The sequence below is a fragment of the Dermacentor albipictus genome, chromosome 1, assembly GCF_038994185.2.
Source record: "Dermacentor albipictus isolate Rhodes 1998 colony chromosome 1, USDA_Dalb.pri_finalv2, whole genome shotgun sequence".
Taxonomy (NCBI): Eukaryota; Metazoa; Arthropoda; class Arachnida; order Ixodida; family Ixodidae; genus Dermacentor; species Dermacentor albipictus.
Window position 1 is genome coordinate 381853165 of NC_091821.1, and position 25672 is coordinate 381878836.

The 25672-nt window shown below is 42.1% G+C and overlaps 1 protein-coding gene across 2 annotated transcripts in view; it reads left to right on the plus strand.

Annotated features, from left to right (window-relative positions):
- Nucleotides 1-25672, plus strand: part of LOC135900319 (tetratricopeptide repeat protein 37) — a 77509-nt gene that overhangs the window by 38739 nt on the left and 13098 nt on the right. For both annotated transcript variants that reach the window (XM_065429799.2, XM_065429801.2), the window contains exons 20-34: nucleotides 1229-1329; nucleotides 1952-2054; nucleotides 3538-3708; nucleotides 7112-7308; nucleotides 8008-8069; nucleotides 10721-10777; nucleotides 10894-11037; nucleotides 13197-13314; nucleotides 14373-14469; nucleotides 16132-16203; nucleotides 17276-17400; nucleotides 19098-19218; nucleotides 21378-21555; nucleotides 24383-24641; nucleotides 24929-25119. In XM_065429799.2, the coding sequence (XP_065285871.1) occupies nucleotides 1229-1329; nucleotides 1952-2054; nucleotides 3538-3708; nucleotides 7112-7308; nucleotides 8008-8069; nucleotides 10721-10777; nucleotides 10894-11037; nucleotides 13197-13314; nucleotides 14373-14469; nucleotides 16132-16203; nucleotides 17276-17400; nucleotides 19098-19218; nucleotides 21378-21555; nucleotides 24383-24641; nucleotides 24929-25119 (1996 nt within the window). The remainder of the gene's footprint in view (nucleotides 1-1228; nucleotides 1330-1951; nucleotides 2055-3537; nucleotides 3709-7111; nucleotides 7309-8007; nucleotides 8070-10720; nucleotides 10778-10893; nucleotides 11038-13196; nucleotides 13315-14372; nucleotides 14470-16131; nucleotides 16204-17275; nucleotides 17401-19097; nucleotides 19219-21377; nucleotides 21556-24382; nucleotides 24642-24928; nucleotides 25120-25672) is intronic.

The following is a 25672-nucleotide window of genomic DNA, read 5'->3' on the forward strand; positions in this document are numbered from 1 at the left end:
GTTGCCCCAAATGAGATTAAAATCCAGAACTCTTTGATATAGAATTCTGTGTGTGCTTTCTAATGATATATGCATCATCATTGTTGGCCAAACACATAATGTGCAGTGCCCACTCAAACATGGGCACATAGCCAAGCTGCCGTGCTGCCACCACCTTAAATTTCTTGGAATACAAGTGCAGAGCACTGTATTCTGAGCTTGGTTTCAATTATAGCATGAGGTGTTTTCGAGTTGATAACTACCCTAAAAAAATGCAGTGTAGTTATTCAAGTATGGTACACTCCCTTTAAGACGAACTCGAAGGGACCATGCAAATTTGTTCGTCTTATCGGAAGTTCATCTTATCAAAAGAATAATTGGCAACATGACCAAGTGCATCCAAATATCTTACTTCAAAACGGTAAATGAAGTAAATTTGAAACGGGGGAGAAATGACATAAAAAGCATTTATTTAGCTGAACTTAATAGAAAAACTGTTTTCAAGTGGTACTCTTGCTTGGTTTCATCCAGTCCGTGATGGATTTTGGTGCTTCTGTACAAATTCGCAAGCAGCCACAAACGTTTTCATCTAACCTAATGACCTTAAACATCCTTATGTACCTTCATGCTGCTGGAAAAAGTTTGCTAGGGAGTTAAAGCAGGCATCTACCACCTCACAGGCCATCAGTGCAGGCTCCAAGCTAGCGAAAGTACAAAGGTGCGTGCTGAGCATGTGGCAAAGCAACACAACCTAGAGGAAAGTCTAGGTGACATAAAGCGAAGTGGGGAAGGAGAAACAAGATGAAGCGTCGTGGAGGAGGAAGGTAGGCAGAAGCACACTGGGTTGATCTCTGGCAGCTGCTACAGGTTTCGTTTGCGATACGAATGTACCGGGTTCGTTTCGTTATAACATCGTCCTCGTGCGCCACATGCTGTGTGTGGCGCTGTGTGTGTGTGGCCCCCGGGCGCCGTGCATCGAGGCATCCTTCCAGGATCGTTAGCAGTGATGGTCACTCTAAATGTATGTCTGAACCGAAGGGCACGTGTGAAGTGGTTCTTCAGAAGCGGTTTTTGCATTGAGTCTATGGAAAACCAAATAAACATTTCCATGTTGTTTGTTATATGCGAGAATTTGCTTAACGAGAGTTCACTGTACGGCATATTGAGAGCCAATTGGTGTAGTCGCAAGACATGCTATGACTGTCTTGATGAGATTAGGGCAAACAAATGTGTCGTTATTCAAACACAGGACAGCCATAATCAAGTCCCGACAGGGCCTGCACAAGGAGGCTGCAGATAATTTTCAAGAAGCCCTCAACGTCAATCCGGAGTATGTTCCTGCAATCAAAGGTGAGCGCTTTGCTGTCGGAGAATTAAGAAAAAATATCAAAGAAAGTGTGACAGAGTTTTTTGAAAAGCTTGTGTTGAGAAACACAGTTCTTCAGCGATAGCACATAAGTTCTACATGTTTTTTAGAGCACTTAACAAAAGCCAACAAATGACGGCGACTATCTTTAGGCTGCCTTGTGAGTTATGTTAGCCACTGTGTGGAACCACTGTCTTTCAAAATTTTGAAATGCCTTTTATGCTTGTGTTTTTTATTTAAGCATGTTGATGACCAAAAAGGAAGAAAAAGAACTGCTGGCTGGCTCTTACAGTATCGCATAATTACTTGAGTCTGTAAACTGCACGAATTTGTTTGTTTGTAATTATGCTTGCACTAAAGAGGTAAAAAAGAAACATTACTTGGGACAAATGCACTGCATTGCAGCGGCCTCTGGTTGCTGAGCTGGCTTCTGTGTCTGTGTAAATATGCATTTTTCCATGAATGATGAGGAAGAGCAGAAAGTGAATGTAAACATTCGTCAGTAGTTAAAGAAATAGGAATGTTAAAACATTTTGAATCCTAATGGTCAAGACACAAGTATTTGTCTTTTTCCTCTCTCTTTATTTCTCAACCAACTTTCTTCAGGTCTGGCAGAGGCCAGGCTAGCACTGGCGCGAGAGCACTTGGAGCAAGGGCTCTGTGGTCTTGGCCTGGATGACTGCCAAGCGGCATTGGACACTGCTGCTAGGTAACATTTGGTGAAGCAGCTTGTTGGCTTGGCTTGGCTGTGTCTCTCTGAACAGGCTCTTCATAGCATGAAAGCTAAGCAGCATTGGGCATTTTCATTTTCTACGAAGGGAGACCACCTAAGAATATGAAAGACAGTTGTGATAGCAGGGGATGCACCTTTCTGCCATCCTTAACGAGTGCATCTTTTCTCATGTATGTTTCCCAGGTCACAGCATAGCAGTTGTTGTTGTGGCCTTCCTGATGAAAATTTAGCTTGACCGACTTAAATATTGTATTTGTCGGAATATAAAATTAACCCCCTTTTTTTCTGCAATTTCCAGCTTAAAGATGTACCTTGCATCATCTCACATAATTATTTGCCATACGCATGAGCAGGCATGAGCTTAGTAGGGCCACGGTTTTCTTTTGTTCTTTTTTTTTTGCCACCAGTTTGCAATTTTGTCATGTCCACCAGCTGGAACAGCACAGGTATCTTGTCATGCAGTGGAGTTTATTCGTAGGATAAAGATGATCATAGGGAGTACAGATAAGAATAGTATACATCTCCTTGTTTGAAATGGCTGTGTACATTAATCTGTCCTTATGAATCATAGTGTAGTGTTGGCTAATGTTCAATGATTTATTAATCGTATGGTTTTTCTTTAAGATAGGTTACAGTTGATGATTAGAAATAACTATTTATTTATTTATTTATTTACTTACTTGCTCACTTATTTGTTTGTTTATTTGCTTTATGAATACTTCCAGCCTTATACAGAGCTTTGCAGAAGGGATAGTACAACGTTGTAAAGTGATACAGACACTATAAAGATGTGAAACTAGTTGCTGTGATGCCTTTGTGTCACAAAAGTGCATGTATGTTTTTCCTATCTCTAAGGAAGGTTACATTGTGTAAATTGGTGCACCCCTTATGAACTCTAGTGCAAGCCACTAACAATATTGTAGATTGCTAGAACAGCCTGTTAACTGAGGCTGTATGTTGCATTGCGGTCTATCTGACATTTTAAACAACATTTCCAATCTTACTGATTATATCTAAAGTAGCATTTTATGCACCAATTAGGCAGGTTTATTGGAGAGCAGTGGACATGGCACCATGGGGAATCTACTGTGTGATGTGTGCTTTCTTTAGCACCACATAATCAACACAGGGTATGTTTCCATGGGCTGGCAATGTCATACTAGATGGCTGTCCTTGGGAAAATAAAATCACTGAAAACAACTGTACAACAACTGTAGAAAACAACTGAAAAATAAACCAATATACATTTTCTGAGAATTTGTCATTGGGCTTCATGATTAGCAGTGCCTTTTCTATCTTTCCAACGGTGAGAAGAGGGAAAGTTGAAATTTCGATGTCGGTGTTGTGTTACACATACTCACTAACATATTGGGAACAATTAATGTCCGTTTATAATTCAGGAAACAGCTAGAGTGGCATGATTGTTCCTGTGAACTATGGTGGTCATGTGTTTGTGCAGGGCCTTGACACTTCAGAGTCGACTCGTGTGCCTGTGGAAGCTCATGGGTGATATTTGCTTGGTCCCTGCTGTGTACGGAATTAACTGGGCCTCACTGAAGCTACCCACTTCCTTGATGCAAGGCGAACAGCGGGATAGTGACCAGGAACAGCTTATAAAGGCATCTCAAAAGTGAGTTTAAAAGCGAAGCTTTTCTTGCCGACCCTTCCGGGCTTTGCATGGCTGCTGCTGGTGGGATGGTCCGTATCTTGGCAGATCTATTTGTAGATATTTTTCTGGATATAACTCGACGCCAATTACAACAGCCAGGAAAAAAACAATATAAGCATGTATAACCTGCAGAAGTAACTGCATACAACAACGCTCAAATCTTTGCAAAAAAAAAAGTCACCAGTTGCAGATGTACGACTCGTCCGTGACCTATATATCTTCGGTTAGCGGCTCGGTACCCCCCACCGCCCTTCTTTGGCGATGCTGATAAAGCTGGATTCATACAACAGACGTGACCATGGACGAATCAGTCATGTGACGTGACGTGAATCAGGTCACTAAGCAGCTAACATTCACACAAAAGAGGATGACAGCATGGACAGAGCAGCCCTCATATGGGCATTGTCAACAATGCTAATGTGACCAAGCTGAATATCCCAACGGTGATTTGGCTCTTCGCCGTATCGCAAAGTGCTTCGTGCAGATCGAGGGAACTTCGCGGGAATGGGTGAAATATGAGCTTGTCCGTGGTGTTTGTTTCTTCGTGTCTTTGTTTCATTTGCACTGTGAGTATGCCGGCGCCACATGTACTATTCACTAACTACTTAACGCAAAATGGCAATGCATAAAAAGGAGGAGAATGGGCGACCATGAAGGAGGGAAGAAAGGAGCTTCAACACTCTGGGGTTGGAATAGGACAAGGTTCCCTAGAAGATAACAAAACATTAAATGGCCGAGAACATTTTCTTAAAATGTGGCTTTACAGCAGCGCATGCTATGCTGCCATGAAGCCGCACCTCAAGGCAAAATTTACACATAACTCCCAACCCTGATGTGCAAAAATACGATATATACGAAGGCTCAGTCTTGCCTGAATAACTGCACTGGGCATAGTGCAAACTGGCACTGGATGTAGTGCGAACCTCTTTGGCCCAAGACAGCAGGTGATGTACGTAAGCGTGGATGTGAGCTTCAGCACAAACACACTGTCGTCAGTTTAATGCCTTCATTTTGATGTGGTCATTCCTTTGCCATGCCGTCATCATGATTCTGCTGTCTTCATTCTATCATTGTCACTGCATTTTCATTTCATTCTCATCGCACTGCCATTGTCACACCACCACCATCATTCCACCACTCTAATTTCGTCGTCATAATCATGCTGCCATAATCATGCCATTGTCACCATGCATTCGTGGCCATATCGTCATTGTGATGCAGTCCTGCTCATTCCATCGTTGTCATTCTAGTTTTGACATCTAATTGTTGTCATGCCGTGGTCATCACATCACTGTCTTATAAAGTCGTCGCCATGTTGTCATGCCACCATTGCCATGCCATTGTCATTATTGCACTGTTGTCATACAGCCATTGTCATGCATTCGTAGTCATATGATCATTGTGATGCTATAGTGTTTGTTCCATGATTGCTACAGCATCGTCGTTTTACTTATGTCATCATTCCGGTATCATCATCATCCCATTCTCATGATGACATCGTCGTCATACTATTGTCATCAGACCGTCGTTGTTGTTCCATCTTCATCACTCCTGCTATGTCATTCCATCGTCATCATGCTGGTTTTCAATACAGAGCTACAAAGCTGGTTTCAATACAGAAGGCTCTCTCGTGGTGAGAAGAGAATGTTCATCTTGTCACATCTTTTTATTGTTGACTGTTTCAAGAACTGCTATCTAGCAGCTTTTTTTTTTGTTTTTGTTTTTGAGGTGCATATTTTTGAGCTGCTTCTCTGCACCTCGTCACAATATCTTTAAGTGGGCCCTTGCACAGTGCATTGACCGGCAGATGCGTTATAACATGAGCAGTTCAAATTGGCAAAATCAAGTGGTCAAGGGCACATTTGTTCAAGAATGGAATCCAACACCTCCAGAGTGTTGGTACACAATTCTGAACAATAACTGAAGTAATACTTAGCCGACCAATACAAAGTAAAGCAGTTTATTCTATGTTCGGTTCTAACATATTAAGCGTCTGTGAAAAAAAAAGTGTGCATGTGTGGGGGTGGGGGGGCAACACAAGCATTGTTTTGATGTCATTACCAGTATGCCTAATTGTCCCTGACTGGCGTTTTCTAGGCAATTTAACATGAAAGGGTCAAATGCTGAACCCTTCAGGCACTGTAGCCTGTTGTAGATATTTCCATGGCAGAGTGAACTTAAAATGTGATCCCAATTAGAGAATTAAGCATATTCAGCGCATTATTTTCTCCATCACAATTTCCATCATTATTCACAAGGGCCAGCTTTGGGCAAGTTGGTTCTGCATTATTGTGAACCTGCACACAGGGCATTTGTACAGTGTCAGTTCCTGTACATTGTGGGGTTTAGGGTGCACCCCATGGCCTTTTTGCAGATGTTCTATTACTCTGCCCTTACTTACTCCTTGTCCATTTTCACCTGTGTCAGGTTGGGGCGTTGGCCGTGTTGCCACTCAGCTGTTCCTCTGCCCCAGAAGTGGTCAGTTTCCACTGAACCAGTCTTGATGGGTATCAAGCCCTTGCTTGTGCTGTGCACACCCTTGTCATGAGAGCAAGTGCAGAGGTGGCATCTCTGGGACAGCCCAAAGTGCTGACATGTTTTCTTCTCATCCAATGGCGCTTTTAGGAATAGCTTAGGCTTGAGCTCATCTACGATGTTTCCAACTATGGCACGAGCCCACTTTGCTTTGCTTCTTTCCAGATATTAAGCTGAAAGCGATGCTTAGAACTTGCGTGTGTTCCTCCTACACCAGGCTGCACTTATCAAAGGTGAACACTCGTGGCATATGCACTGGCTACACTCTTGCGATCCAGCCCTTTGGCCATCGCAAGATTATGGAGCATAGCTGTGGGGAGCGTTCTTTCCTTTGTGACATGTTGTGGGAAGCTTTCCTTTTGCAGCGACATGCTAGTCCTTGGTGCAGAGGCCCTTCCCAGGACTGGGTGTTTGTACAGCATCAGGTGCTGGTGGAAGTCTAGAAAAATCATACCTTTGTTAACTTGGGTGCTACTATGTTTCACGCAGTGCTATTTGGAGGCCAAACGTGTGCTCACTGCAGTGTACCAATTTAGGTGATGAGATGGCTTTCACTGCCTCGGGGCTCACTAAACTTGAACCTGTGATGATCAGTACTCCTTGGGACTGTTTAGAGAGACCACAGTGTATTAACCTAGATGTAGGTCACCTGCATCTTCATCTGTCCACTGTGCAGTTCAATATACGCTGGCCTTTATCACAATACCATCATAATTCTCTACCATTTATTCCCTGTCCCCTTACCTTATTGCCGAGTAGCTGTCTAGAATGCATTGATTCAAGCCTATTGCTCGGCTTTGCTCTAAATTGTTCTTTCTGTCTCACATAGGTGCTACATGACAGCCCTGGGAATGAAGCCACGGCTGGCGTCTTTGTGGCATGACTTGGGTCTGGCTCTGTGGGTGGAAGCACGTCTTCAGAAGGGCAGTTTTACCAAGGCTTTAGCCAGCATACGCAATGCTGTAACCTTGAGTCCCGACTGCTTTGCCTACTGGAACAGCCTCGGGGTACTGGCTGTCTCCTCAGGTTTGGTGAAACCACCTTACTAGTTCCTCCCCTTGTAGTGTTGCTATTTTTGTTATGCCTGTCTTGATGATTTGAACAGTATTGCGAGTGTGTAAATCCCATGGACATTTCTGCTTTGTCATTACCAAGATAGAAACAAAATTCATACTCCAGAAAAAAAACTTGACTTAGGTTGTTTATGAATTTAAATGAAAGTGATAAAAAAAGAGTTCTGTTACGCAATATAGCATTCCTATGTAGGATACTGGTTGAAGATTTATTAAGGATAACATGATTTATTCTTAATCCAGTCAAAGTTTGCAGAGTGCCTGTTTTGTTAATGTGTGAGTTCAAGACCTGTATGGTTTGCCTTTGCTTTCCCTGTAATCCAGAAACTTAAAGAACAGCAGAGAGCTTTGAGGGTTTCTTATGGAAGAACATTTATTCCCTGAGTCATTACAAATTGGTTGTTCTCCTCAGAGACGTACAGTGATGTTCCAGTCTAAAAAATAATGTGTTTCTAAGTAGTACAGCTTCTGTGCTGCTATGTATATAGGCATTAAAGACATATAGAAGAGCATGAGGCCACTGATTTTTAATGTCAGGGAAGCTAATATTGTGCTTAGCAGTACAACTTGTATAGAGGAGCCTTGCTTTGGAAAGAACATGTGCATTATGTGTCTGAGGATATCATGTAAAAAGTCATGTTTTCATTTTCAGGCACAGAAAATTATGGTCTGGCTCAGCACTGCCTTATAAAATCCCTTGAGTTAGAGGGTAATGTAAGTATACATGTTGCATTCATGTGCTGAGTCTCTTTTGATCATCATAATATATCCTAGTATACCTCTTTGAATTGGTCACCAGCTGATAATTCATACTTTTCTTCGTTCTTTTCTATTCAGTTAAATCAGTTTGTGCATCCTATGAAAGTTAGAATAACTGTGGTTACTTTTACAGATTTCTGTTTTTGAGATAGGCTGTTACAATAGCTACACATATGTTTTTTTTTTATACTGTCACTTTAGCGCATGTACCGTATGTTTTTAGACCACAATCTGTGGTGATCTAGATGATGAAATGTTGAATTTCTGTGGCATGCGAACTACAGTCGAAAAGTATGAGAATTTTTGTTTGGGATGGGATGCCCATTGTGATTTGTGGGACGCACGTGTGACCATTTCCTCCCATGTATTCATGTAGACGTGATTGCACGTTACAGACGCGTTGAGAGCTGGTAGGTAGGCACAGGAAAGGCGCGCTATGCCCTCTCGGTTCTCTCTCGCTCTCATGATGCGCGCGCCCTTCCCCCAAACTTGTGGGAAAGGCAAAGGTATCTGATGCCCGAGATATCTGATGCTCATTCCCCTTGCAAAGTTAAAACCATATAAAAGAGCTCCCTCTCTCTAGCGCCTGATCTTTGAACTTGACCAATGACCTTACTGATACCTACCACTACCAATGAGTGACGTTGTTGCCTGACTATCACACACAATGAGGAAAGCCTATTTACTCTATTACCTTTTTACAAAGTGCGCCTTCCCTCTGCAAGTGTTTTTTATTGCTCGCAGCATTAAATTTTGTTAGAGCTGACACCGCTGGTTGCCTTATTCGTCGGAACCCAGCTTAGCTGATTATCCATGCTACAGGTTGGGGAGTACCATGGAACGACTATGTGTGGCTGGATCCGCAGCATGCCTTCAGCCACATGCAGAGTGTACCCCCACAGGTTCTCACTATTACAGTGTTTTCTGAAGTCCTGTTGACTTCAGAAAACACTGTAATAGTGAGAATTACAGTGAGACTGCACGCATTAAAACATTCAAGAGAAGTGGATGAATCAGCTCAGTGATTATGCAGAAATGTGCCTGTCACAATTTTAGGAAGCAGTTCCTGTTCAGCCTATTGTCACCCACCTTGATGGCTCAGTGGTTGTGGCATTCTACTGCGTAGCACGGGGTCATGGGTTCAGTTCCTGATTAGGACAGCCATGTTTTGATGGAGGCTAAATGCAAAGCACTTTGACACTTTAGGTTTAAGTGCATGCTAAAGAGCCCCAAGTGGTCAAAATTAATCCAGAGCTCTCCTACAGTGTCCCTCCTAATGCACTATTGCAGTTTCAGGATATTAAGCCGCGTAATTTATTAAAATCTTATGGTCAGCGGCTTTGCTAAGGCCAGGGTTATAATGTGACAGCAGAAGCAGTTATTTGGTGTTGTAACACATGCTTTATTGAGTAACATGGTTTGTTTTTACTCTTCCAGTCTATTTTGATGTGTTAGTGAAGATGTATAAGAGTAGTAATTAGCGCATGTGCATAATATTTTCACACACCAATTGCAAACTTGGAACTGTGGAGACTGCATGATAAACTATGAGTGTACATCAAATACAGTCTAGCCCGGTTATAACGAAGTCTGCGGGAATCGGAAATCACTTCGCTATATCCGCTATTTCGTAATATGTGGACTATGAAAAAAAAATGCAAACATGGGCATACCGATTTATTGCCGCTGAAAGAAGTGGTCCAGCGTCCCCTCAACCCATTTCGCGAGTGCGGACTTCAGGATTGCGGCTTCCATACCATCCAACTGCGAACCAAAGATCTGGTCGAACTCTGGACTCCCGAGGTACATCTGTAGCGTGTCAACAGTTGCGATGGCCGCTGCGGAGGTGACCGGCTTAGGGGCACAACTAGCATCGTTGCATTTGCTGTCGGAGGTGCTGTCCGCCAAGGTCTCTTCCATGACACTGCTGGCAACTTCTTCAGTCGTGAAGTCCTCGGTGGCAACAAGGTCTTCGTCGGCGAAAACGAAGTCCATGTGGCTTAGACCCGCAGGCACAAGGTTCAAGTCACTAGCGGAATCACAAAGCTGTTCAAGCAGGCCGTCGCGGCGGCAGCATCAGCGGTTGCAGCGACGCCAATTTTGCTCTTATTTTCGCTGAAAAAATTGCCTCAAGGACGCAAAAATGTGTTGACAGATTATTTTTCGGATGGTATTAAATCTCTTCGTTATATCCACTTACGCGCTCTTATTTACTTCGTTAAAACTGGACCCAAAGTGTATTGAAAATGCAAAATTGGGAATGGGAAATTGAAATCCCTTCGTAATAACCGCTATTTCGCTATAAGTGGCTTTGTTATAACCGGGCTAGACTGTAATCATTTTTAGCCAATTTTGTCCTGTGTGGACTACACATATGGTGCAGACTGGTTTCTTTGAAATTGCAGTAGTTTTGTGGCGATATGACAACCAGTACAAAAGAATAGGTGTGGCAAAACATTTGTGCAAAGCCACATTATTGTGTGTCATTGTGCATTTTGGCTTAAGCAACCCAGTCTAATTAAGCTTTCTTGATTCTGACCTCTTCCACTTGCTGTAATTGGATAATGCCCAAAATACACAGCAGAATGGCATATTTTATGTTTCAGAACTTGTACGCATGGACAAACCTTGGTGCCTTGTACCTCCTGGCTGGCAACGTGCAGGTATGTTGAAAAGAAAGTAACTGCATGGAATAACTTAATGTGCATGTTCCAGTCTGTAACTAACTTGCATTCCAATTACTCAATCATGTTTTCATTATTGCCATCCTTATGTGCAGCTGGCGTACCAAGCTTTTGCAAAAGCCCAGTCTATAGAACCAACAGCGATGCGGCCATGGGTGGGGCAGGCATTCATTGCTGAAAAAGTGCAGCATCATGACACTGTCGACCTGTTCAGACACTGCATGGGACTCGGAAATCATGTGAGTATGAAAGCAGCGAGTACATTGCAGCGACATGCTTACTCATGGACACCACAGGTTGTGTACTTTTGACAGTTGTCTCGCATTGTGCCGTGCATATATCTGAGATAAATAAGTGAATCACTTCAACAGGAATCTGTGAGGTGGAAGAAGTTTCATGATAAAGGAAAATCTTCCTTCTTTCATAAAAATTCTTACACTCTGCAGCTCCCTGCAGAGCTCGTTTGCTAATTCGGTGTTCTTGCTCATGTGAGTTGTCAGTTAATTCACCCCCAGCACACCATCTGCCAGCATACTGGTTACCTCAGTTGGTAGAGCGCCACCTTCAGAAATGGTGTAGTAGTGGATTCAATTTCTGGGCCATAATGAAGTTTACGCCTGAAACAACTTTCTTTTTGGTGAACTTGCATATAAGTTTTCTTTGTAGCTTCATGTTACCTTTCGGTTGGTTTGCACTTTCCCTTTTACTTGGGGATAAATGTGGTGCCAATGTTACAAAATGGGCACTTGTTTGTTACACAGAGGAAGTGAGCAAAAGATAATGTTTCTGATGATCGTCTTCGAATTAGAGGACAACACATAGGAAGGTAGTAGCAAGACATATTTACCCTTGTTTGTGCATTATATCTTGGGAACACACAGTTCCATTGCTAGTGTGGCTGGACCTTTGCATGACCACTGCTATGTTGTTCTCTCAGTGAAGGTTGTAAGTCTCTTTCTCAGTCACGATGGTTGCATTCTGATTTCTTTCAGAGTGCAGAAAATGCTTGTGTGCTTAGATTTAGGTGCACATTAAAAAAAATATAGTGTAGAAATTGTGCTGGAGCATTGTATTAAAGGGAAGCTGAAAGGCTTTCCAGAAAAAATCTGTACATAATGGTTTTCAACCCTCCGAATTCGAATATCGTATCGAAATTGAGTGAAAGAAAGCGCAAATATATTTTATTTCGACGAAAAATGCAGCAGTGGACACGCCCAGCTCGCGCGTCTCGTTTCCGCCTGTGATTGCTCGGGCGCCACGTGACGTCAACTCTAGTAACCGTCCGCTGCCGCTACACATGAAGCGCGGTGCCAGGTAGTTCGGTGCTGTTTTTCTGAGACGGTAATGGAAAATTTAGAAAGACTGCGTTTTTCTGAGGAGTTCGGCGTTACTCCCTACATGTACGAGCCGATTGCGAAGAGCCGGCCTCTCGAAGAAGCAAACGATGCTGGGGCGAGCAGTGCTTTCGATGCGAACGAAAGCAAAGTCTTGGGATCTCCTCGTGTTGGAAATGCTCTTTGGTGAGTATGTTTTTTGCAAAGCGATCTAGTGATCTCGCCAATCTTTCGCCGATTTAGTGAGCTCGTTTCCGGTCAAACAACTGTAGTGTTGTGTTCCTTCATGCCTCCTCGTGGAACGTAAGCGGGGATGTGGTCGGCATTTGTGCGCTGTCCAAAGCTGTCAGCAATCTACAAAGACGGTTTAAACGCGTGAAAAGCTTCCCGGTTCATGCAGTATGTGTAGTGACCTTCATCTGTTGACTACCATGTTGACTACCACTCACGTTGATTACCACTCACGTTGACTACCACGCATGTTGACTATCACTCTACATACACGCAGATGCACCAACAAAGGAATGCAGGGTCGATCGAAGCAGATTACGATGGCGCGCACGCAGAAACAAGCGCGGTCAGGCACGGCCGCGGACGCTGCGAAGGAACAAAACACTAGTGTTGACGTCACAACACTGCGGTTCAGCAGCAGCGCGCGGCATTCGACGGCGGGTGGAGCTACAGAGCAATTTCAACCGACGATAACGTCGCTCCTAATTGAAAAAAAAAAAAAAACCCAAATTTTACCTACATGGTTTATAAGGTTCCCGCGTCCATATATGAGCGTCTTACTGAATTCGACAGACTCTTCAGCTTCCCTTTAAGGTGTCCCTCATACCTCACAGTGCAGTTTTGGGATGTAAAGCCCCATCAATTTGTCAGCCAGTGAATCAGTGCACAGACTTTTGAAGCATACTTTTGATGTCTGTGCTCACTTGAACAGTTTGGCTCAAACAAATGTGGACACAGTTTTTGGTTTTGAGAACTGGCAGTACAGTTCAGCATTTTTACTACAATGTAGCTAACAAGGTGAATAAGTGCTTTGATTTCTCATTTTCTTTCAGGGTGATGCAGCTCGCGCCTATGCCAGCTGGCTGTGCAAGGAGTCTGGGCTAACTGCTGCTCAGAAGCATGGCAGGGATACGTTGGTTGTTGCTTCTGATGCTCTTTCACGCACTGTCGGTGAGTGAAAGTTTCTTTGTTGAAGATTTCTATGAGCAACTGGAACGTTAAGATTAAGTTTGGGCTACGTCTACAGTCAAACCTTGTTATAACACAGTTACATCTGACATGAAAGTATGTTTGTTGTATCTGATATTCATTATAAGCATACATGCAGATATTGGCAGGAAAAAAAATCACAATCTGATCTATCTGAAAGAAACGGAAGTGGGGTGCCTCCGACTGGCCAGTAAAGAGTCTCCTGCAATTTTGATGATTTGTGAACATTTGGAAGTTTTGATACGAAGCAGTAAATTACATATGTGAGCACTGCATCGCCGCAAACACGCAACCGTGCGATCCAGTCTGTGGATCGCGTTATGTGGAAGTGTTATTGCACGGGATCAGCATGTTGAAGCTTAGTAATAAAGTCGGCTTGCCAACTGCATTTCACTCTGTTCATGCCGACTTGTTCACTGCCCCCCCCCCCCCCATACAGATTACAGTTTGGACATTTCCACACATGCACATGAAGAATGCGACTCGCTTGGTAAAAGCAGCTTTAATGTGAAAGCAAAATCCTCTGAATATTTAGCGAATAGTATAATGAAATGGCTACGGAAGAAAACAAAGGACAAATGAGCTATGGAATCGGTGTATTTTAGAATTTTTTTACAGGAAAAAAGAAAACATAACACAGCCTCAGGGCTTCCAAGACAAGCCACTTGACATGCTGCAACATTCTCAGAGATCACGCTAAATATAATAGCCATTTGTTGCATTCAAGTTATTTCTATGTTCAAATTTTTAAAATTTGATTGGAGAATTGCATTATGTCATGAATTTGCTTATTTTGATTTGTGCAGATAATCATTTCATTCTCTTGAATCAGGCTACTAGTCCAATTCAGCTGTGCACTTTTGTAAGCACTCATGCAGCGTCTGTTTCATAAATATCATAAAGTGGACATGGTAGACATCGTTACTTGTTCACATACTTTGTGGACATTGAGCAAATAAAGTCTGCATGACCCTTTGCGGACCACTGTTGATGCATGTTTACATGCGGATTTGTTATAGCTCTGGAAGGAGCTTTGGATCCCGCAGCACTCAACATGTTGGGTATACTGCTAGAACGCCAAGGACTACTGAGAAAGGCCAGGGATGCTTACAAAAGGTATTGTTGTTATTATTATTATTAGTTTGTTTTTTATATGAAAGAAGCTTAGTTACCATAATCTTTCTCTGTGCTAATTTGTTCAGAGGTCTGTTTCACTTCCTTGTGCCTAGAATGAGCTTTACTTTTGAGCAAGGAATTTCCCCACAAAGGCTGTGAGGGATGGGTCAGATTAATCTGCATGTGTTTTGTTGCTGGGTTTGAATTGGCACAGTTACAGTTGCATTGACCTCTCGGAAGTGTTTGATGTTGAATGAGGGCATTGAAAGGTTTTGCTTTTGATACAGTCGACTTCTGTTAATTCTACGCTGGTGGGGCCGGCAAAATTGATCGAATAATCTTGCTGGTTGAATTAAGCAAGATGTAGAAAAATGCCAAAACACACTGCTGATTCGTTTGGTACTATTTGACTGTGTCTAACACGCGCCTAAGTCAAATGCGTGCCCATTTTCGATGTATCTAATACAGAAAACTAACGTCGAAATTAGGTTACATCTCCTAAGCAAAGCAGAAATCTAATGCGTACCCGATTTTTTAGAATGGCACCCGGTTTTTAAAGTCAGCTTCCCCGCATGGTTTTTATTAGTTAGCCTTGCCGCATCACAGTTATGTTATGCAGTAAAGCGTGCAAACGTCACGAAGACGATTCTGCTGGTTTCGTATCCGATTGCACTGTGCAGGCAATTCTCGGCCCAGTTTGCTTCGAAAACAAAAGATGCGCATTATTATGGTGTAAATACCGTAATCAGACGTTGTGAGGTACCGTTATTGTGTTCAACGCATTCACTGTTCCCTAAGCTCTGCCAAGACATGCTGCCACATACATCTGGAACCTGCAATGAATTTTTTATTCAGACATGCAGTAAGTAAATGTAACAGTTATTTAATGTTATCAATTTTTAACTGGTACTTGAGGTTTGCTTAAAAATGCTTTTTGCTTACTTCACAAGTGCCCTTTTGTGAGAAAAGCTGTTATTACAATCTATTCTTTTTTTTGCCGGTCTTTATTGATTTCGAATGATGTGCATGGACGTCACTTGTGTCGCTTGGTATGTGACGCCTATTGTTAAAAGCATAAGTGCATTGATGGGCCAACATTTAATGACAATGGCTCTATTCTCTAAGATCACTTTCATGTGATCCTTCATGCTAGTACAGCCCTCAGCATGGAGTTTCAGGTTCAGTTCTGGGCCTAGGCTTGACAAGGGATTGGTGGGAGGGTAATTAGAGAATGAAAATGCCTGTATACTGTGATTTTGGTCCACATTAACCTATGCATAAACTGGTGCACATGTAAAGAACATGTCTAAGAGAAACTGCGTAAACATAGAGGTACTGCTCTTAGTATTTAGAGATTCTTGTTTCATGGACATTTTTGTTGCATTGTAGAGTTGCCAGGTGAGGAGCAAAGCACTCCTATAGGTGATAAATAACCCTTGGCTCATCAATGTGGTATCTCATAAATCTTCCAGCTATGTAATGCTAAACCCCATTCACGCACTTGCTCCTGCTGGTTTATCCACTTCATGCTTACAAAAGATACTATAGATGAAAGTGTAATTGTTTTGAGAATGATTTCAAGTGTTTTTAACATACAAATGCCAACCGTATGCTATTACCTCCTAGATGTTCACTACGTTACTTTCTCTGCCATTGCTTTAGGGCACTGATGCTACCTGGCCAACCCGATGAGAATGTAAATTGCATTCGTGTGAACCTGGCACGTGTGTTATGGTGAGCAACAATATTGTGCTTTTTAATGATCTCAAAAAATGACATTTGTCAATACATTCCAGCAAAAAAAAAAAGAAAGAATGGTATGTGAGAATTGCAGTAGGTTGTCTATTGTTATGGAAAAAGTCTAGTTTGAATTCAGGCATTCATATAGGCAAATTCTGATGACTACTATACAGGTGCCTTCACTGAAAGCAATACTATGAACACATGGACAAGACCTATGAAATGGACGTCCATACTTTATGTGTGAACTAACAAAACCAAGTGCTAAGACAAAAGGGTCACTGGAAAGTGGAGACCTGGATTGACTGTGTTTAACACAGTTGAACCTCGTTATGAATTCAAATCCGACACAAAATCCAATAGAATTATATATGTACTATAATCGTTACATGCTAATATCATTGAGAAAAATTTTAGATTTACTTTATATTATATCCAATGATTCATTTATAGTAAAACCTCATCATATAACGAAGTTGAAGAGGGAGGTGAAATTACTTCCTTATATCTATTACTTTGTTATACTCATTATTGCACGTACTGCAATGTCAATCTCAATGTGGATTTCAAGGGGATTTCACTTCCCCCATTATATACATTATTTCTTTATAACCCATTTCATTATAACCAGGTTTGACTGTATCCATTTGTTATATTGAGGTTCGACTATAATGCAAATTAAATTTTATTCTGTCCTTATTGTGTGCATCCTTTCAATTCGTCTTGTGCTTGTGTTTTTAGCAGTGCTGGCCAATCATGCATGTATAACTCACAAAAGCTTAAATTTAGATTGAAGGCTTGCATGCTTGCTGCTTTTGCTGCTTCTAGATATCTGCAATAGGTGTTGTACAGGCTTCGTTCCTGCCTAAAAGAGAAAGGGATACTTGAGTGATATTAGATTGAATACTAACCAGTTGTTTTTCCTAAAAGCCTCTGGCTTTGTGCTGGTGCCTACGATGGAGATAACATGCTGTAAAGTGAAGGAAAAAGATTTGTTGGCAGTAAAATTTATGATTGCCACAACTTATGGATTACCACTGATTGTAGTGTTACTTTCCTGCTGCAGCTCTCTAGGTTGTTATGAGGAAGCCATTCAGCACTGCCTCCAGACAGGGTCACGCTCACAGGAAGTGCTTTGCCTCCTTGGTTTTTGTTATGGAAAGCTTGGTGAATCTTCTGAAGCCTTGAAAGGTGCAAATAATTAAATTTTTTCTTGTTTTTCATGTTTCTATATTATGCATGTTGGCATGTGGGTCTGTAATGCACAAGTTTAATTGTGACTGCATAACTGAAATGTGTAGTCAGAGCTTTGTTTAATAAGATGTATTGAAATTTTGTTGTGATGTGAGCATTTTATATTAAGCCCTAACATTACTACAGTGGCACAGAATAAGGAAAGGACCTCAGCATCCATTGACTACTTTATCAATTAATTCAGTTCGCATGAACAGCATTTATGAGTTCTCTTAGCAGACCCATGAAAATTGCCAGTCACAGACTAGTGAAGCTTCCACACATTTATACCACTGAGAATTACCCCACCATGATTTTCAAAGTTAGTTTGTCCTCGCGACACTTACACATGCGTCATGTGATCTCTCCTTGTCTGCTGCCACATTTGAGTGCACCTTACTCCAATTCATGCATTTAAATAATTACAATATTATAAACAATTTTTATGCCTACGTCAGCTTGTGGAGGGACCCAGCTATATATCTTTTCAAAGTTTAAGCTTGAAATAGTTGTTCCCCTGTTTACGGCAATAATTTAAAAATTATTTTTACTGTTTTATAGGCTGTCTTAGTGGCCTCTGCAGCACTTTCTTAAATTGTTGTCTCTCCTAACACGTTTCATTGGACTAGTTGGTACAATACAAGTACGTATTGTGCAAGCAGGCGAAGACAGAGCAAGGAACGAGGTAGGGTGATGCTCTGTCCTGTCTTCTTCCTTAGGTACTTGCATTGTCTCTTCTAATTTGTCTCGTGCAATTGAACATTTCTTCATAGATTCCTTGACATGTGCCCGGTGTCCTTGCAAAGTCTATTCCCGACCTGACCGTATCTTTTATTTGGCTGTTGTTTTAGTCTCTCTGTGATATCTGCAATGTACTCCAATTAGCGCACATGTAACAATTTATTGTGACTCTCTGATCGCCCCACATCTTTTTGACTTCTTCATTATTGTTTGCAAAGCACCCACTCAGTCCCTTCAAGGTTTCATTCCAAACTGCCTTTTGGCTATGTTACAGTAATCATTCAAACATCCCAATGAGCATCATTGCAGTTAGCGAGGCTTTGATAATTTCTTTTGACTTTAGCAATTAACTTGGGTCTTTGCAATTTCAATTTCATAGTCACAATCTTCATATTCCTGCAAACTGTTGTCTTGATCCCCCTTTCAGTGCTTCAGCACCATCACAAAAGCCTGAGAAATAAATAAATGAAACAAACATTATTGGCCTGCTTCCTAAGTCTTAACTGCTGTTTGATGTAATAGTTGGCTATAATGATGAAAAGTATCGAGGAAGTGGTACATATTGGGCACACAATACTGCCAAACTACCCCAGCTTCTAAAGATGCTGCTTTCTTAGAGAAACATATGCTAATGGTGTAATTGGTGTTGCAAGAAAAAAGAAATAAAAAGAATAATTAATCTTATGTTAATCTCGTGTTTTGTGGCCATTGTCTGCTCTTGGCCAATTGCTAGAAAAGGGATGTATGGGCCAGGATTGACCTGCACAATGTGTGTTAGTGGTTTTATGAGATTCTGTATAATACATCTAGTAAACAGAAATCAGCAGGATGATGGAAAAGTACGCATAACACAAATTGGCTGAGTTTTCATCAGAAGGCTTTTTAAGCACTGATGTGTGTTTTTATGCATGCAGTGTACGAGGAAGCTCTATCAAAAAGTCAACTCCAGAACAAGGGAGGAGTGGAGCTAGGCATGGCCATGGTCACATTGAAGGCTTCTGGTGCAGCAGCTGCTAAGGATTTCCTCCAAAACAGGTCTCAGGTTCTTGTATAATGTATGCTTTCTTTTTCTTTTTTTCTCTAAACCAATGTGTAGCATAAGCTCTTCATCGCTTTGTGTTGGTGGAGTATTGCACAACAAAGGCAAACAAGACGAAGAAGCAGTGGACAAAGCTTTGTTGCATGCTTGACACTTTGTTGTTTGATTTTCCATTGGTTTCACAGTATTCACATCTACTTGATTGCACACGTAGTGTTTCTCTTGTGTAATGTGCAGATTGCATGTGCACGTAAGTTGGATGCCTGAAGTTTAGTAGCCCATTTGTTATAAGGGTGTAGTTGAGTAAAAGTGGTCTTATGAGGAAGCCTTAACCAACTCTGGTTTTCATATTAAAATACATCTAAAGTGCAGAAACACTCTCATGCTGGACTGATTTGAATGAAATTTGCTGCAGTTGTTCCATTCAATTGTAGTGGCTGTAGCATACAGAATCTCGACTTAGCACCACATAATTTCGTACCTCATCATCAGGATTCTGTAAACTGCACCTGTTAGAGTATCTTGAGTGGACAAAATTGACATATAAGTTTAGAGCTTATGTGAAATAATTACAATGCTTGCGAGGGTTTCACACAAGTTTTACTCGCAAATCAGTGGCATATTTCGAAGTGGTGTACAATGCACTACTTTTGCCTACTTTAGATGTCTTTAACAGCTTACAGAATTGTGATGTCGTTATTTTTACTGAGTCAGAACTGAAAAATTCATTCTGTCAACTTCCGTTAATTCGACCCTGATGGGACCTTTGAAAGTGATTGAATTGTAGAGCGGGTCAAGTTAAACAAGATGCAGAGAAACACCAAAGCACACTGCTGTTTCATTTGGCAATATTACCCCATACTAACATGCCCTAATCAAATGCGGGTGCCAAAAAATGGGTGCCACTTTCAATGTGTTAAAGGCAGGGAAATAATGTAGAAATGACATTAAAGCACCTAAACAAAGTAGAAATTTAATATGCATCCAATTTTTTAGCAAGAAAAATTGTTAAAGGTCTAAGAGGCCTAATTTCTGTTGCACAATGGCAGCTGGTTTTCTAATCAGCTTCGCCGCACGATTTTAAAAATCAGCTTCGCCGCAATACACCATGTTATGCGGTAAAGCATATGAACGTCCCGAAGCTGTTTCGATTTCATATGTGATTGCATTGTGCAGGCAATTTTAGGCCCAACTATATATATTTTTTAAATGTGCATATTAGAATAGGGTAAATACCATAATCAGACATTGTAAGCTACAGTTACTGCGCGAAAATCCTCCTCGGCCAGGCCAAAAATATGTGTTTTCGGCGGGACATTTCTTTTTTACATGTTTTCAATCCATTAATTGTCCCCTAAGCTCTGCCGAGACATACACCGCCACTAAAGGGATCTCTATTAGGGTTACCATAATGGTTAGGTGCATGTGTGCTGACTGGACAAGTTTGAATTATGGCGGAGGCTAATTTTAGAATCAAAATAACGAAACATTGGTCCCACAGAAATGCATGGACGCCTGCTGGGACCTTCATTCAGGATTGAAGTAGCTGAAAAATCGAAGTAACCAGAGTTGCATTAGCGGAAGTCTATTGTACTTTATATTTTTTAGTTTTTTAATCTTTGTTTAAATATAATCAATGGCCTAAATAAAAAATCTATTGCCTACAGTCACTACTCTTTATATTTCTTTAAATGCAGCAAACCTCATCAAATTCAATGCAGTGGATGCCAAGAGAAATGTTTTCTGTGTCCTTATGTACTTAGCTAGGAGTTACAAAGCTAAATCTACCTCTTATTTATCAGCTTGACAGTCTCTTCAGCCCATTTTATACAGGAAGCATTCAACAACAAATGTGTAAAAATGCCTATGCAACATAAGCATACAAAACCCAGTGTAATGTTCATTACATGCAAACAAGTACATAGCGCTTCATATTGCTGCAACTGATGAGCAGTCAGCAGTCACCACAAGCAACTAATAGGCAGTTAAAAGAACGCATGGGGTGCTCAAGTAATTTAAAGGTGTGTTAGCATGTTAAACTATGGCATTAAAATCGTGGCACAAGTAGTGTGCTACTGCAATAAGTGCCAGGAGGATAACACATGCAGTTGCAATTTGTGACAAATACAATATGAGGTGGTACTTTTGTTCGCAGGTTAGGTGGCATGCCACAGTCTCGTGAGTCTTTGGAGGCTCTCTTCTGCCTGTCCTTGCTCGCCGGGGACAATCGTGCCTGCCACAGTTCCATTCAGAAGCTCATGACGTTGAGTAAAAGTGGCACAGCACTTCACGAGAGGACTGCATCACTGCTCTGCTGCCAGCAGTTTATGAAGGTAAGCCCCTTGATACTGCCATATTACTATAAAGCTGCAACTTTGCGAAGCTGATCTGTCTTCTTTTAGATCTTGTGGGTGAGGGGAACAAAATACAATGGAAATTTGTTTGTACAAATTGCCAAGGATCACAGATTTTTGTTTGAGTTATCTTTCTGAAATTTAATAAAATGTAAGAACAAGATTATTGATTATCTGCCATACACGCATAGACACAAGGTCTTAATTCTAACAGCAGTACAGACAATGCAGTACAGCCTTCACAGCCAGCAGTACAACCAAGCAAAAAAAACTTCGCTTTAAAATGCGGAGTTCCTTTTGCAGTACAATAAAACTTCATTATAACAAAGTTTAAGGGAGAACTGACATTACTTTGTTACATACATTATTGCTCTTTAGTGCACTATATGTCCAATGGGGTGCACAACTTTAAAGGCGATGCTAAGTGAGCATATGTTTCGCTCTGGCAGGATCACATTACGGTATCGCTCACCAGTTCGATTTCATTTCAGTTTCCACTCACCGCCTTAAGACACTGCGCAATAAGAAAACGACGAAGCATGTCTCGTGCAGCAAGCATTCTTGCTGAATAGATTCTTGCCGTGCCCAAAGAAGCTGCTGACACAGGCCAGGCCTAATTTGAGCAGAGCAAATGTAACTTTGCTGAAGCTGCAAAAACAACAATGCGCATCTCGTATTCATGCAACGCTTCACATTATGTAGATGTCAACTACAGTTGAGTCTGCCAAATTTTTGTTTTGTGACTTCAGGTCGTATGTATTCCCGGTTAATACAGTCGAACCCACTTGTAACAATGAGAAGCTGCTGTACTGCCAACTTTTGTATGTTTTACATGGTGAAATAACCTGCTTACTACAATGCCCCGATGCTGCGTTATCGGTTATAACGATGAAGTTTGGCTGCTGGGTGCGCGAGCCGAAAGGTAGTGAAATGCTAAGTCCTTGAAAATAAAATATAAATTGAGCAATTCGAGTTACTGCGATATGGGCCGCTACTCCAACAGCCGCTGCGCGCTCATTTTCTAGCCATCTTCGCGCGCTTCTCTCCCGTCGCCCTTCCAACCCTCCGAACACGAATGGGCTGCGCCCAAAGCTCGATGCTCCCCAACCTACGAAACATGAATGGACCGTGCCAACTGCGCTGCTCGCAGGTTGCTCGCATGTTGCTCACTGGCTCTTGTTCAGCGCAGTTCTACAAACAGCTTAATCGCTCGCGTTGGTCTTCATTGTTTGCGCCGAAACCGTTCCTGGCCACGCGGTTTCTCGCTGCTGAAACGGAATATGGCCGATCTGCCCACTGATCATTGGCAATTGCAATTGGCAAATGCAATTGGCAAATGCAATTAGCAAATGCACTGATCATTGGCAAATGTTGCCGGTGAAAAGAAAGCACACGGCTGTAGATTTGAAAACTAAGTGCTTCTATCCAATGAGGCAATCGTCGCGACCATGCTTTCATCAGATAGCAACGACAGCGATATGACGCGGTATGGCAGGCTGCCTCAGCGCTGTCCTCACAGGAGGCCCGGCAGACGATTCAGTTGCTCCGGGGCTTCGTTTTCATGAGGAACCTTCTGCTGCACTATGTGGAGCATCTGAACGCCTTGGAGGAGGACGTCGGCAAGCTTCGTGTAAAGCATGTAAGGCTGAGGGTCATAGGGTTTTCTCATGCAAGCTAGTGAGAAATATGTGTCGAGATGCTTGTGGCGATCTTACCTCAGTGTTTCTTCTGGATTTCTCAAGCTGACAGAGTGCTGCGGCAGCATTCTCACAATTTTTAAAAGGCCCCTTTTGGGGCCACTAACTCGATGCCTTGGCAGTACTTGTATATTGCTTGCCACCCATGACACCTCTTTGCAGTTGTTATAGCTGTGGCATTCTTTAACGTCGACAGCTGCAGCTTGTCACGTGTGATCGGAGCACCCAGTTAAACGATCGAACACAATCAGCAGCCGGATGGAGGAGGGTGGCGGGGCGGGGCACTGGCCTCCTTGCCATTATAGTTTTCTCATAGCAGCTCTGCAATCCTCCTATTTTGATTTTCATGCAACCTGGTTATAACAATTATCGGTTATAACAATGAAATTTTTGTGGCACCTGAATATTGTTATAAGTGGGTTCGACTGCACATTTATTCTGCATGTTTTGTTCCAAAATGTACGAACGAGGTTCTACTGCACATTCCTCCAGTTCATATTACTACATTTTGTCTCCGAAGATTGGAGGCTAGCACCATTCTTTGACTGGATTAATTGCTGTACTTCAGTAACACTGCACAGTGCCACTTCTACTTATACTACTTAACCAGACATGCTCAGCACGAGTGGAGACTTATTTCTAAAGCTACAGCTCATGCCATGTATCACTGAAGAATATTACTTAAGCACAATGCTGAGCAAGCAGATTCATTCCGAGTCGGTGGGCTCTCCTATGCTAACTAGAGGGAGTTGAGGAACAGGTTCAAGCTGAGGAAGTCGAGACTCTGACAGAATGTCACTTGGTTGGAAAGTATGATTAAAAAAAAAAAGCAGATGCCCTTGAATATTAGGAAATTACTAAAAGCTCGACATCTTGTGCCGCTCACAGGAGCCTTGCTCATTGTGAACAAAGCTCCCGTTATGAACAAGGCTCTGATAATGTAGCCAAGACCTTGAGTGATTAATAACTCCTTCATCTTCGTCAGAATTTGTTTCGTTTTCTTCAAGGTTCAAGTTGAGGTTTATTTTGAATGCAGAGATGTAGCTACAGGTACTGTCATTATGTTACCTACAGCCGTCATTTTCCATTGCTTGATTTTATCCATACAGGGTGCTGACACTCGCCAAGCCTGTCGTGTACTCAGTAGCGCGGTGCACTTGCACCCAGACAAGGGCTCCTTGTGGTCGGTGTTAACCCAGGCCCTGCTGACGGAAAAGAGACCCAGTGCTTTGTGCTGTGCGTTGGCTGGTCTCATTCTTAGGGAGTGCTCTCCACGACACATGGCCATGCTTGTGCTTGCTAGGCTGATGCAAGGAAAGGCCACGGAAGCCCTGAGAGCTGCACAGAAGATGGTCTTCCTCTACCCTGGTCAGAACTCCTGCCTTTTGACAGCTGTAGTTTTCGTTGTGCAGCTCTTTCATAAGTTCATGCCTTAATTTCTTAAATGAGTGAGCCTGCTATCTTGAGATCAAAATAATGAAAAATTGGTGGTGCTGGTCATACTAGTCTAACATACCACAATGTCATGGTTGTTTGACCTGAGACAATATGGGAGTGTCCATAGCGACAACTTTGAGAAATCTTGCTTTCATAATAGCAATGTCTGCTAAGGTGTCATGTCTATTAGAAGAAAGCCTTCTTCCACTGCTTTTCAGACTCTCACTCGGGCTGGGTGCTTCTTGGACTTGCCATAAGCGAATGCCGAGTTGTGGCTGACAAAGCTCTACAGCATGATCGCTTTCTACTTGGTGCCGACGCTTCATGGAAACTTTGGTCCAACCTGGTTCAAGTGCAGTATGCCTGCAACCACCATCGATGGCAAAAAGTGTCAGAGCTGGTGCTTCTAGTAAGTAATGTAGAACCTTTAAAATTCATTTGGCCACTGGAACAACAGTTGTAGTAGGACGAAGGCACTGCAAGAAATGAGCTTACTGACCAACGTCGCAGAAGATATGATTCTACAAGTACAGCCAGTAGACTGGAAACAGGGTGAAAGGAAGAATGAATTTCATGGACAAAAATGAAGCCTCTTTATGTTTCCAACCTACTGGCTATACTCATGGAATCATGAATCAACTAGCACAGCTTCAAGTTCTTAGTATATGATGTTCTGGAGTCCACATTAGATTGTCATTATTCGTTGTCAGTATGAGGGACCTCTGACAGCTTTGTACATTGAGCATGCTGCAGTACCAAATAATTACTGTACAAGTGAGATCTGATGAAAACACAGAAATAAATGTGACACAAAAGAACAAAGAAATGTGCAATAGCATACAACGAATTGAGTGACTAGTCCCAACTCTCATGTCTGCAGCGATGAAATACTAAAGATTATTGCACACACCCAAACAGTCTACATGCCTGTGCAAGATTTTGGTGGTACACTTTGGCAAAAC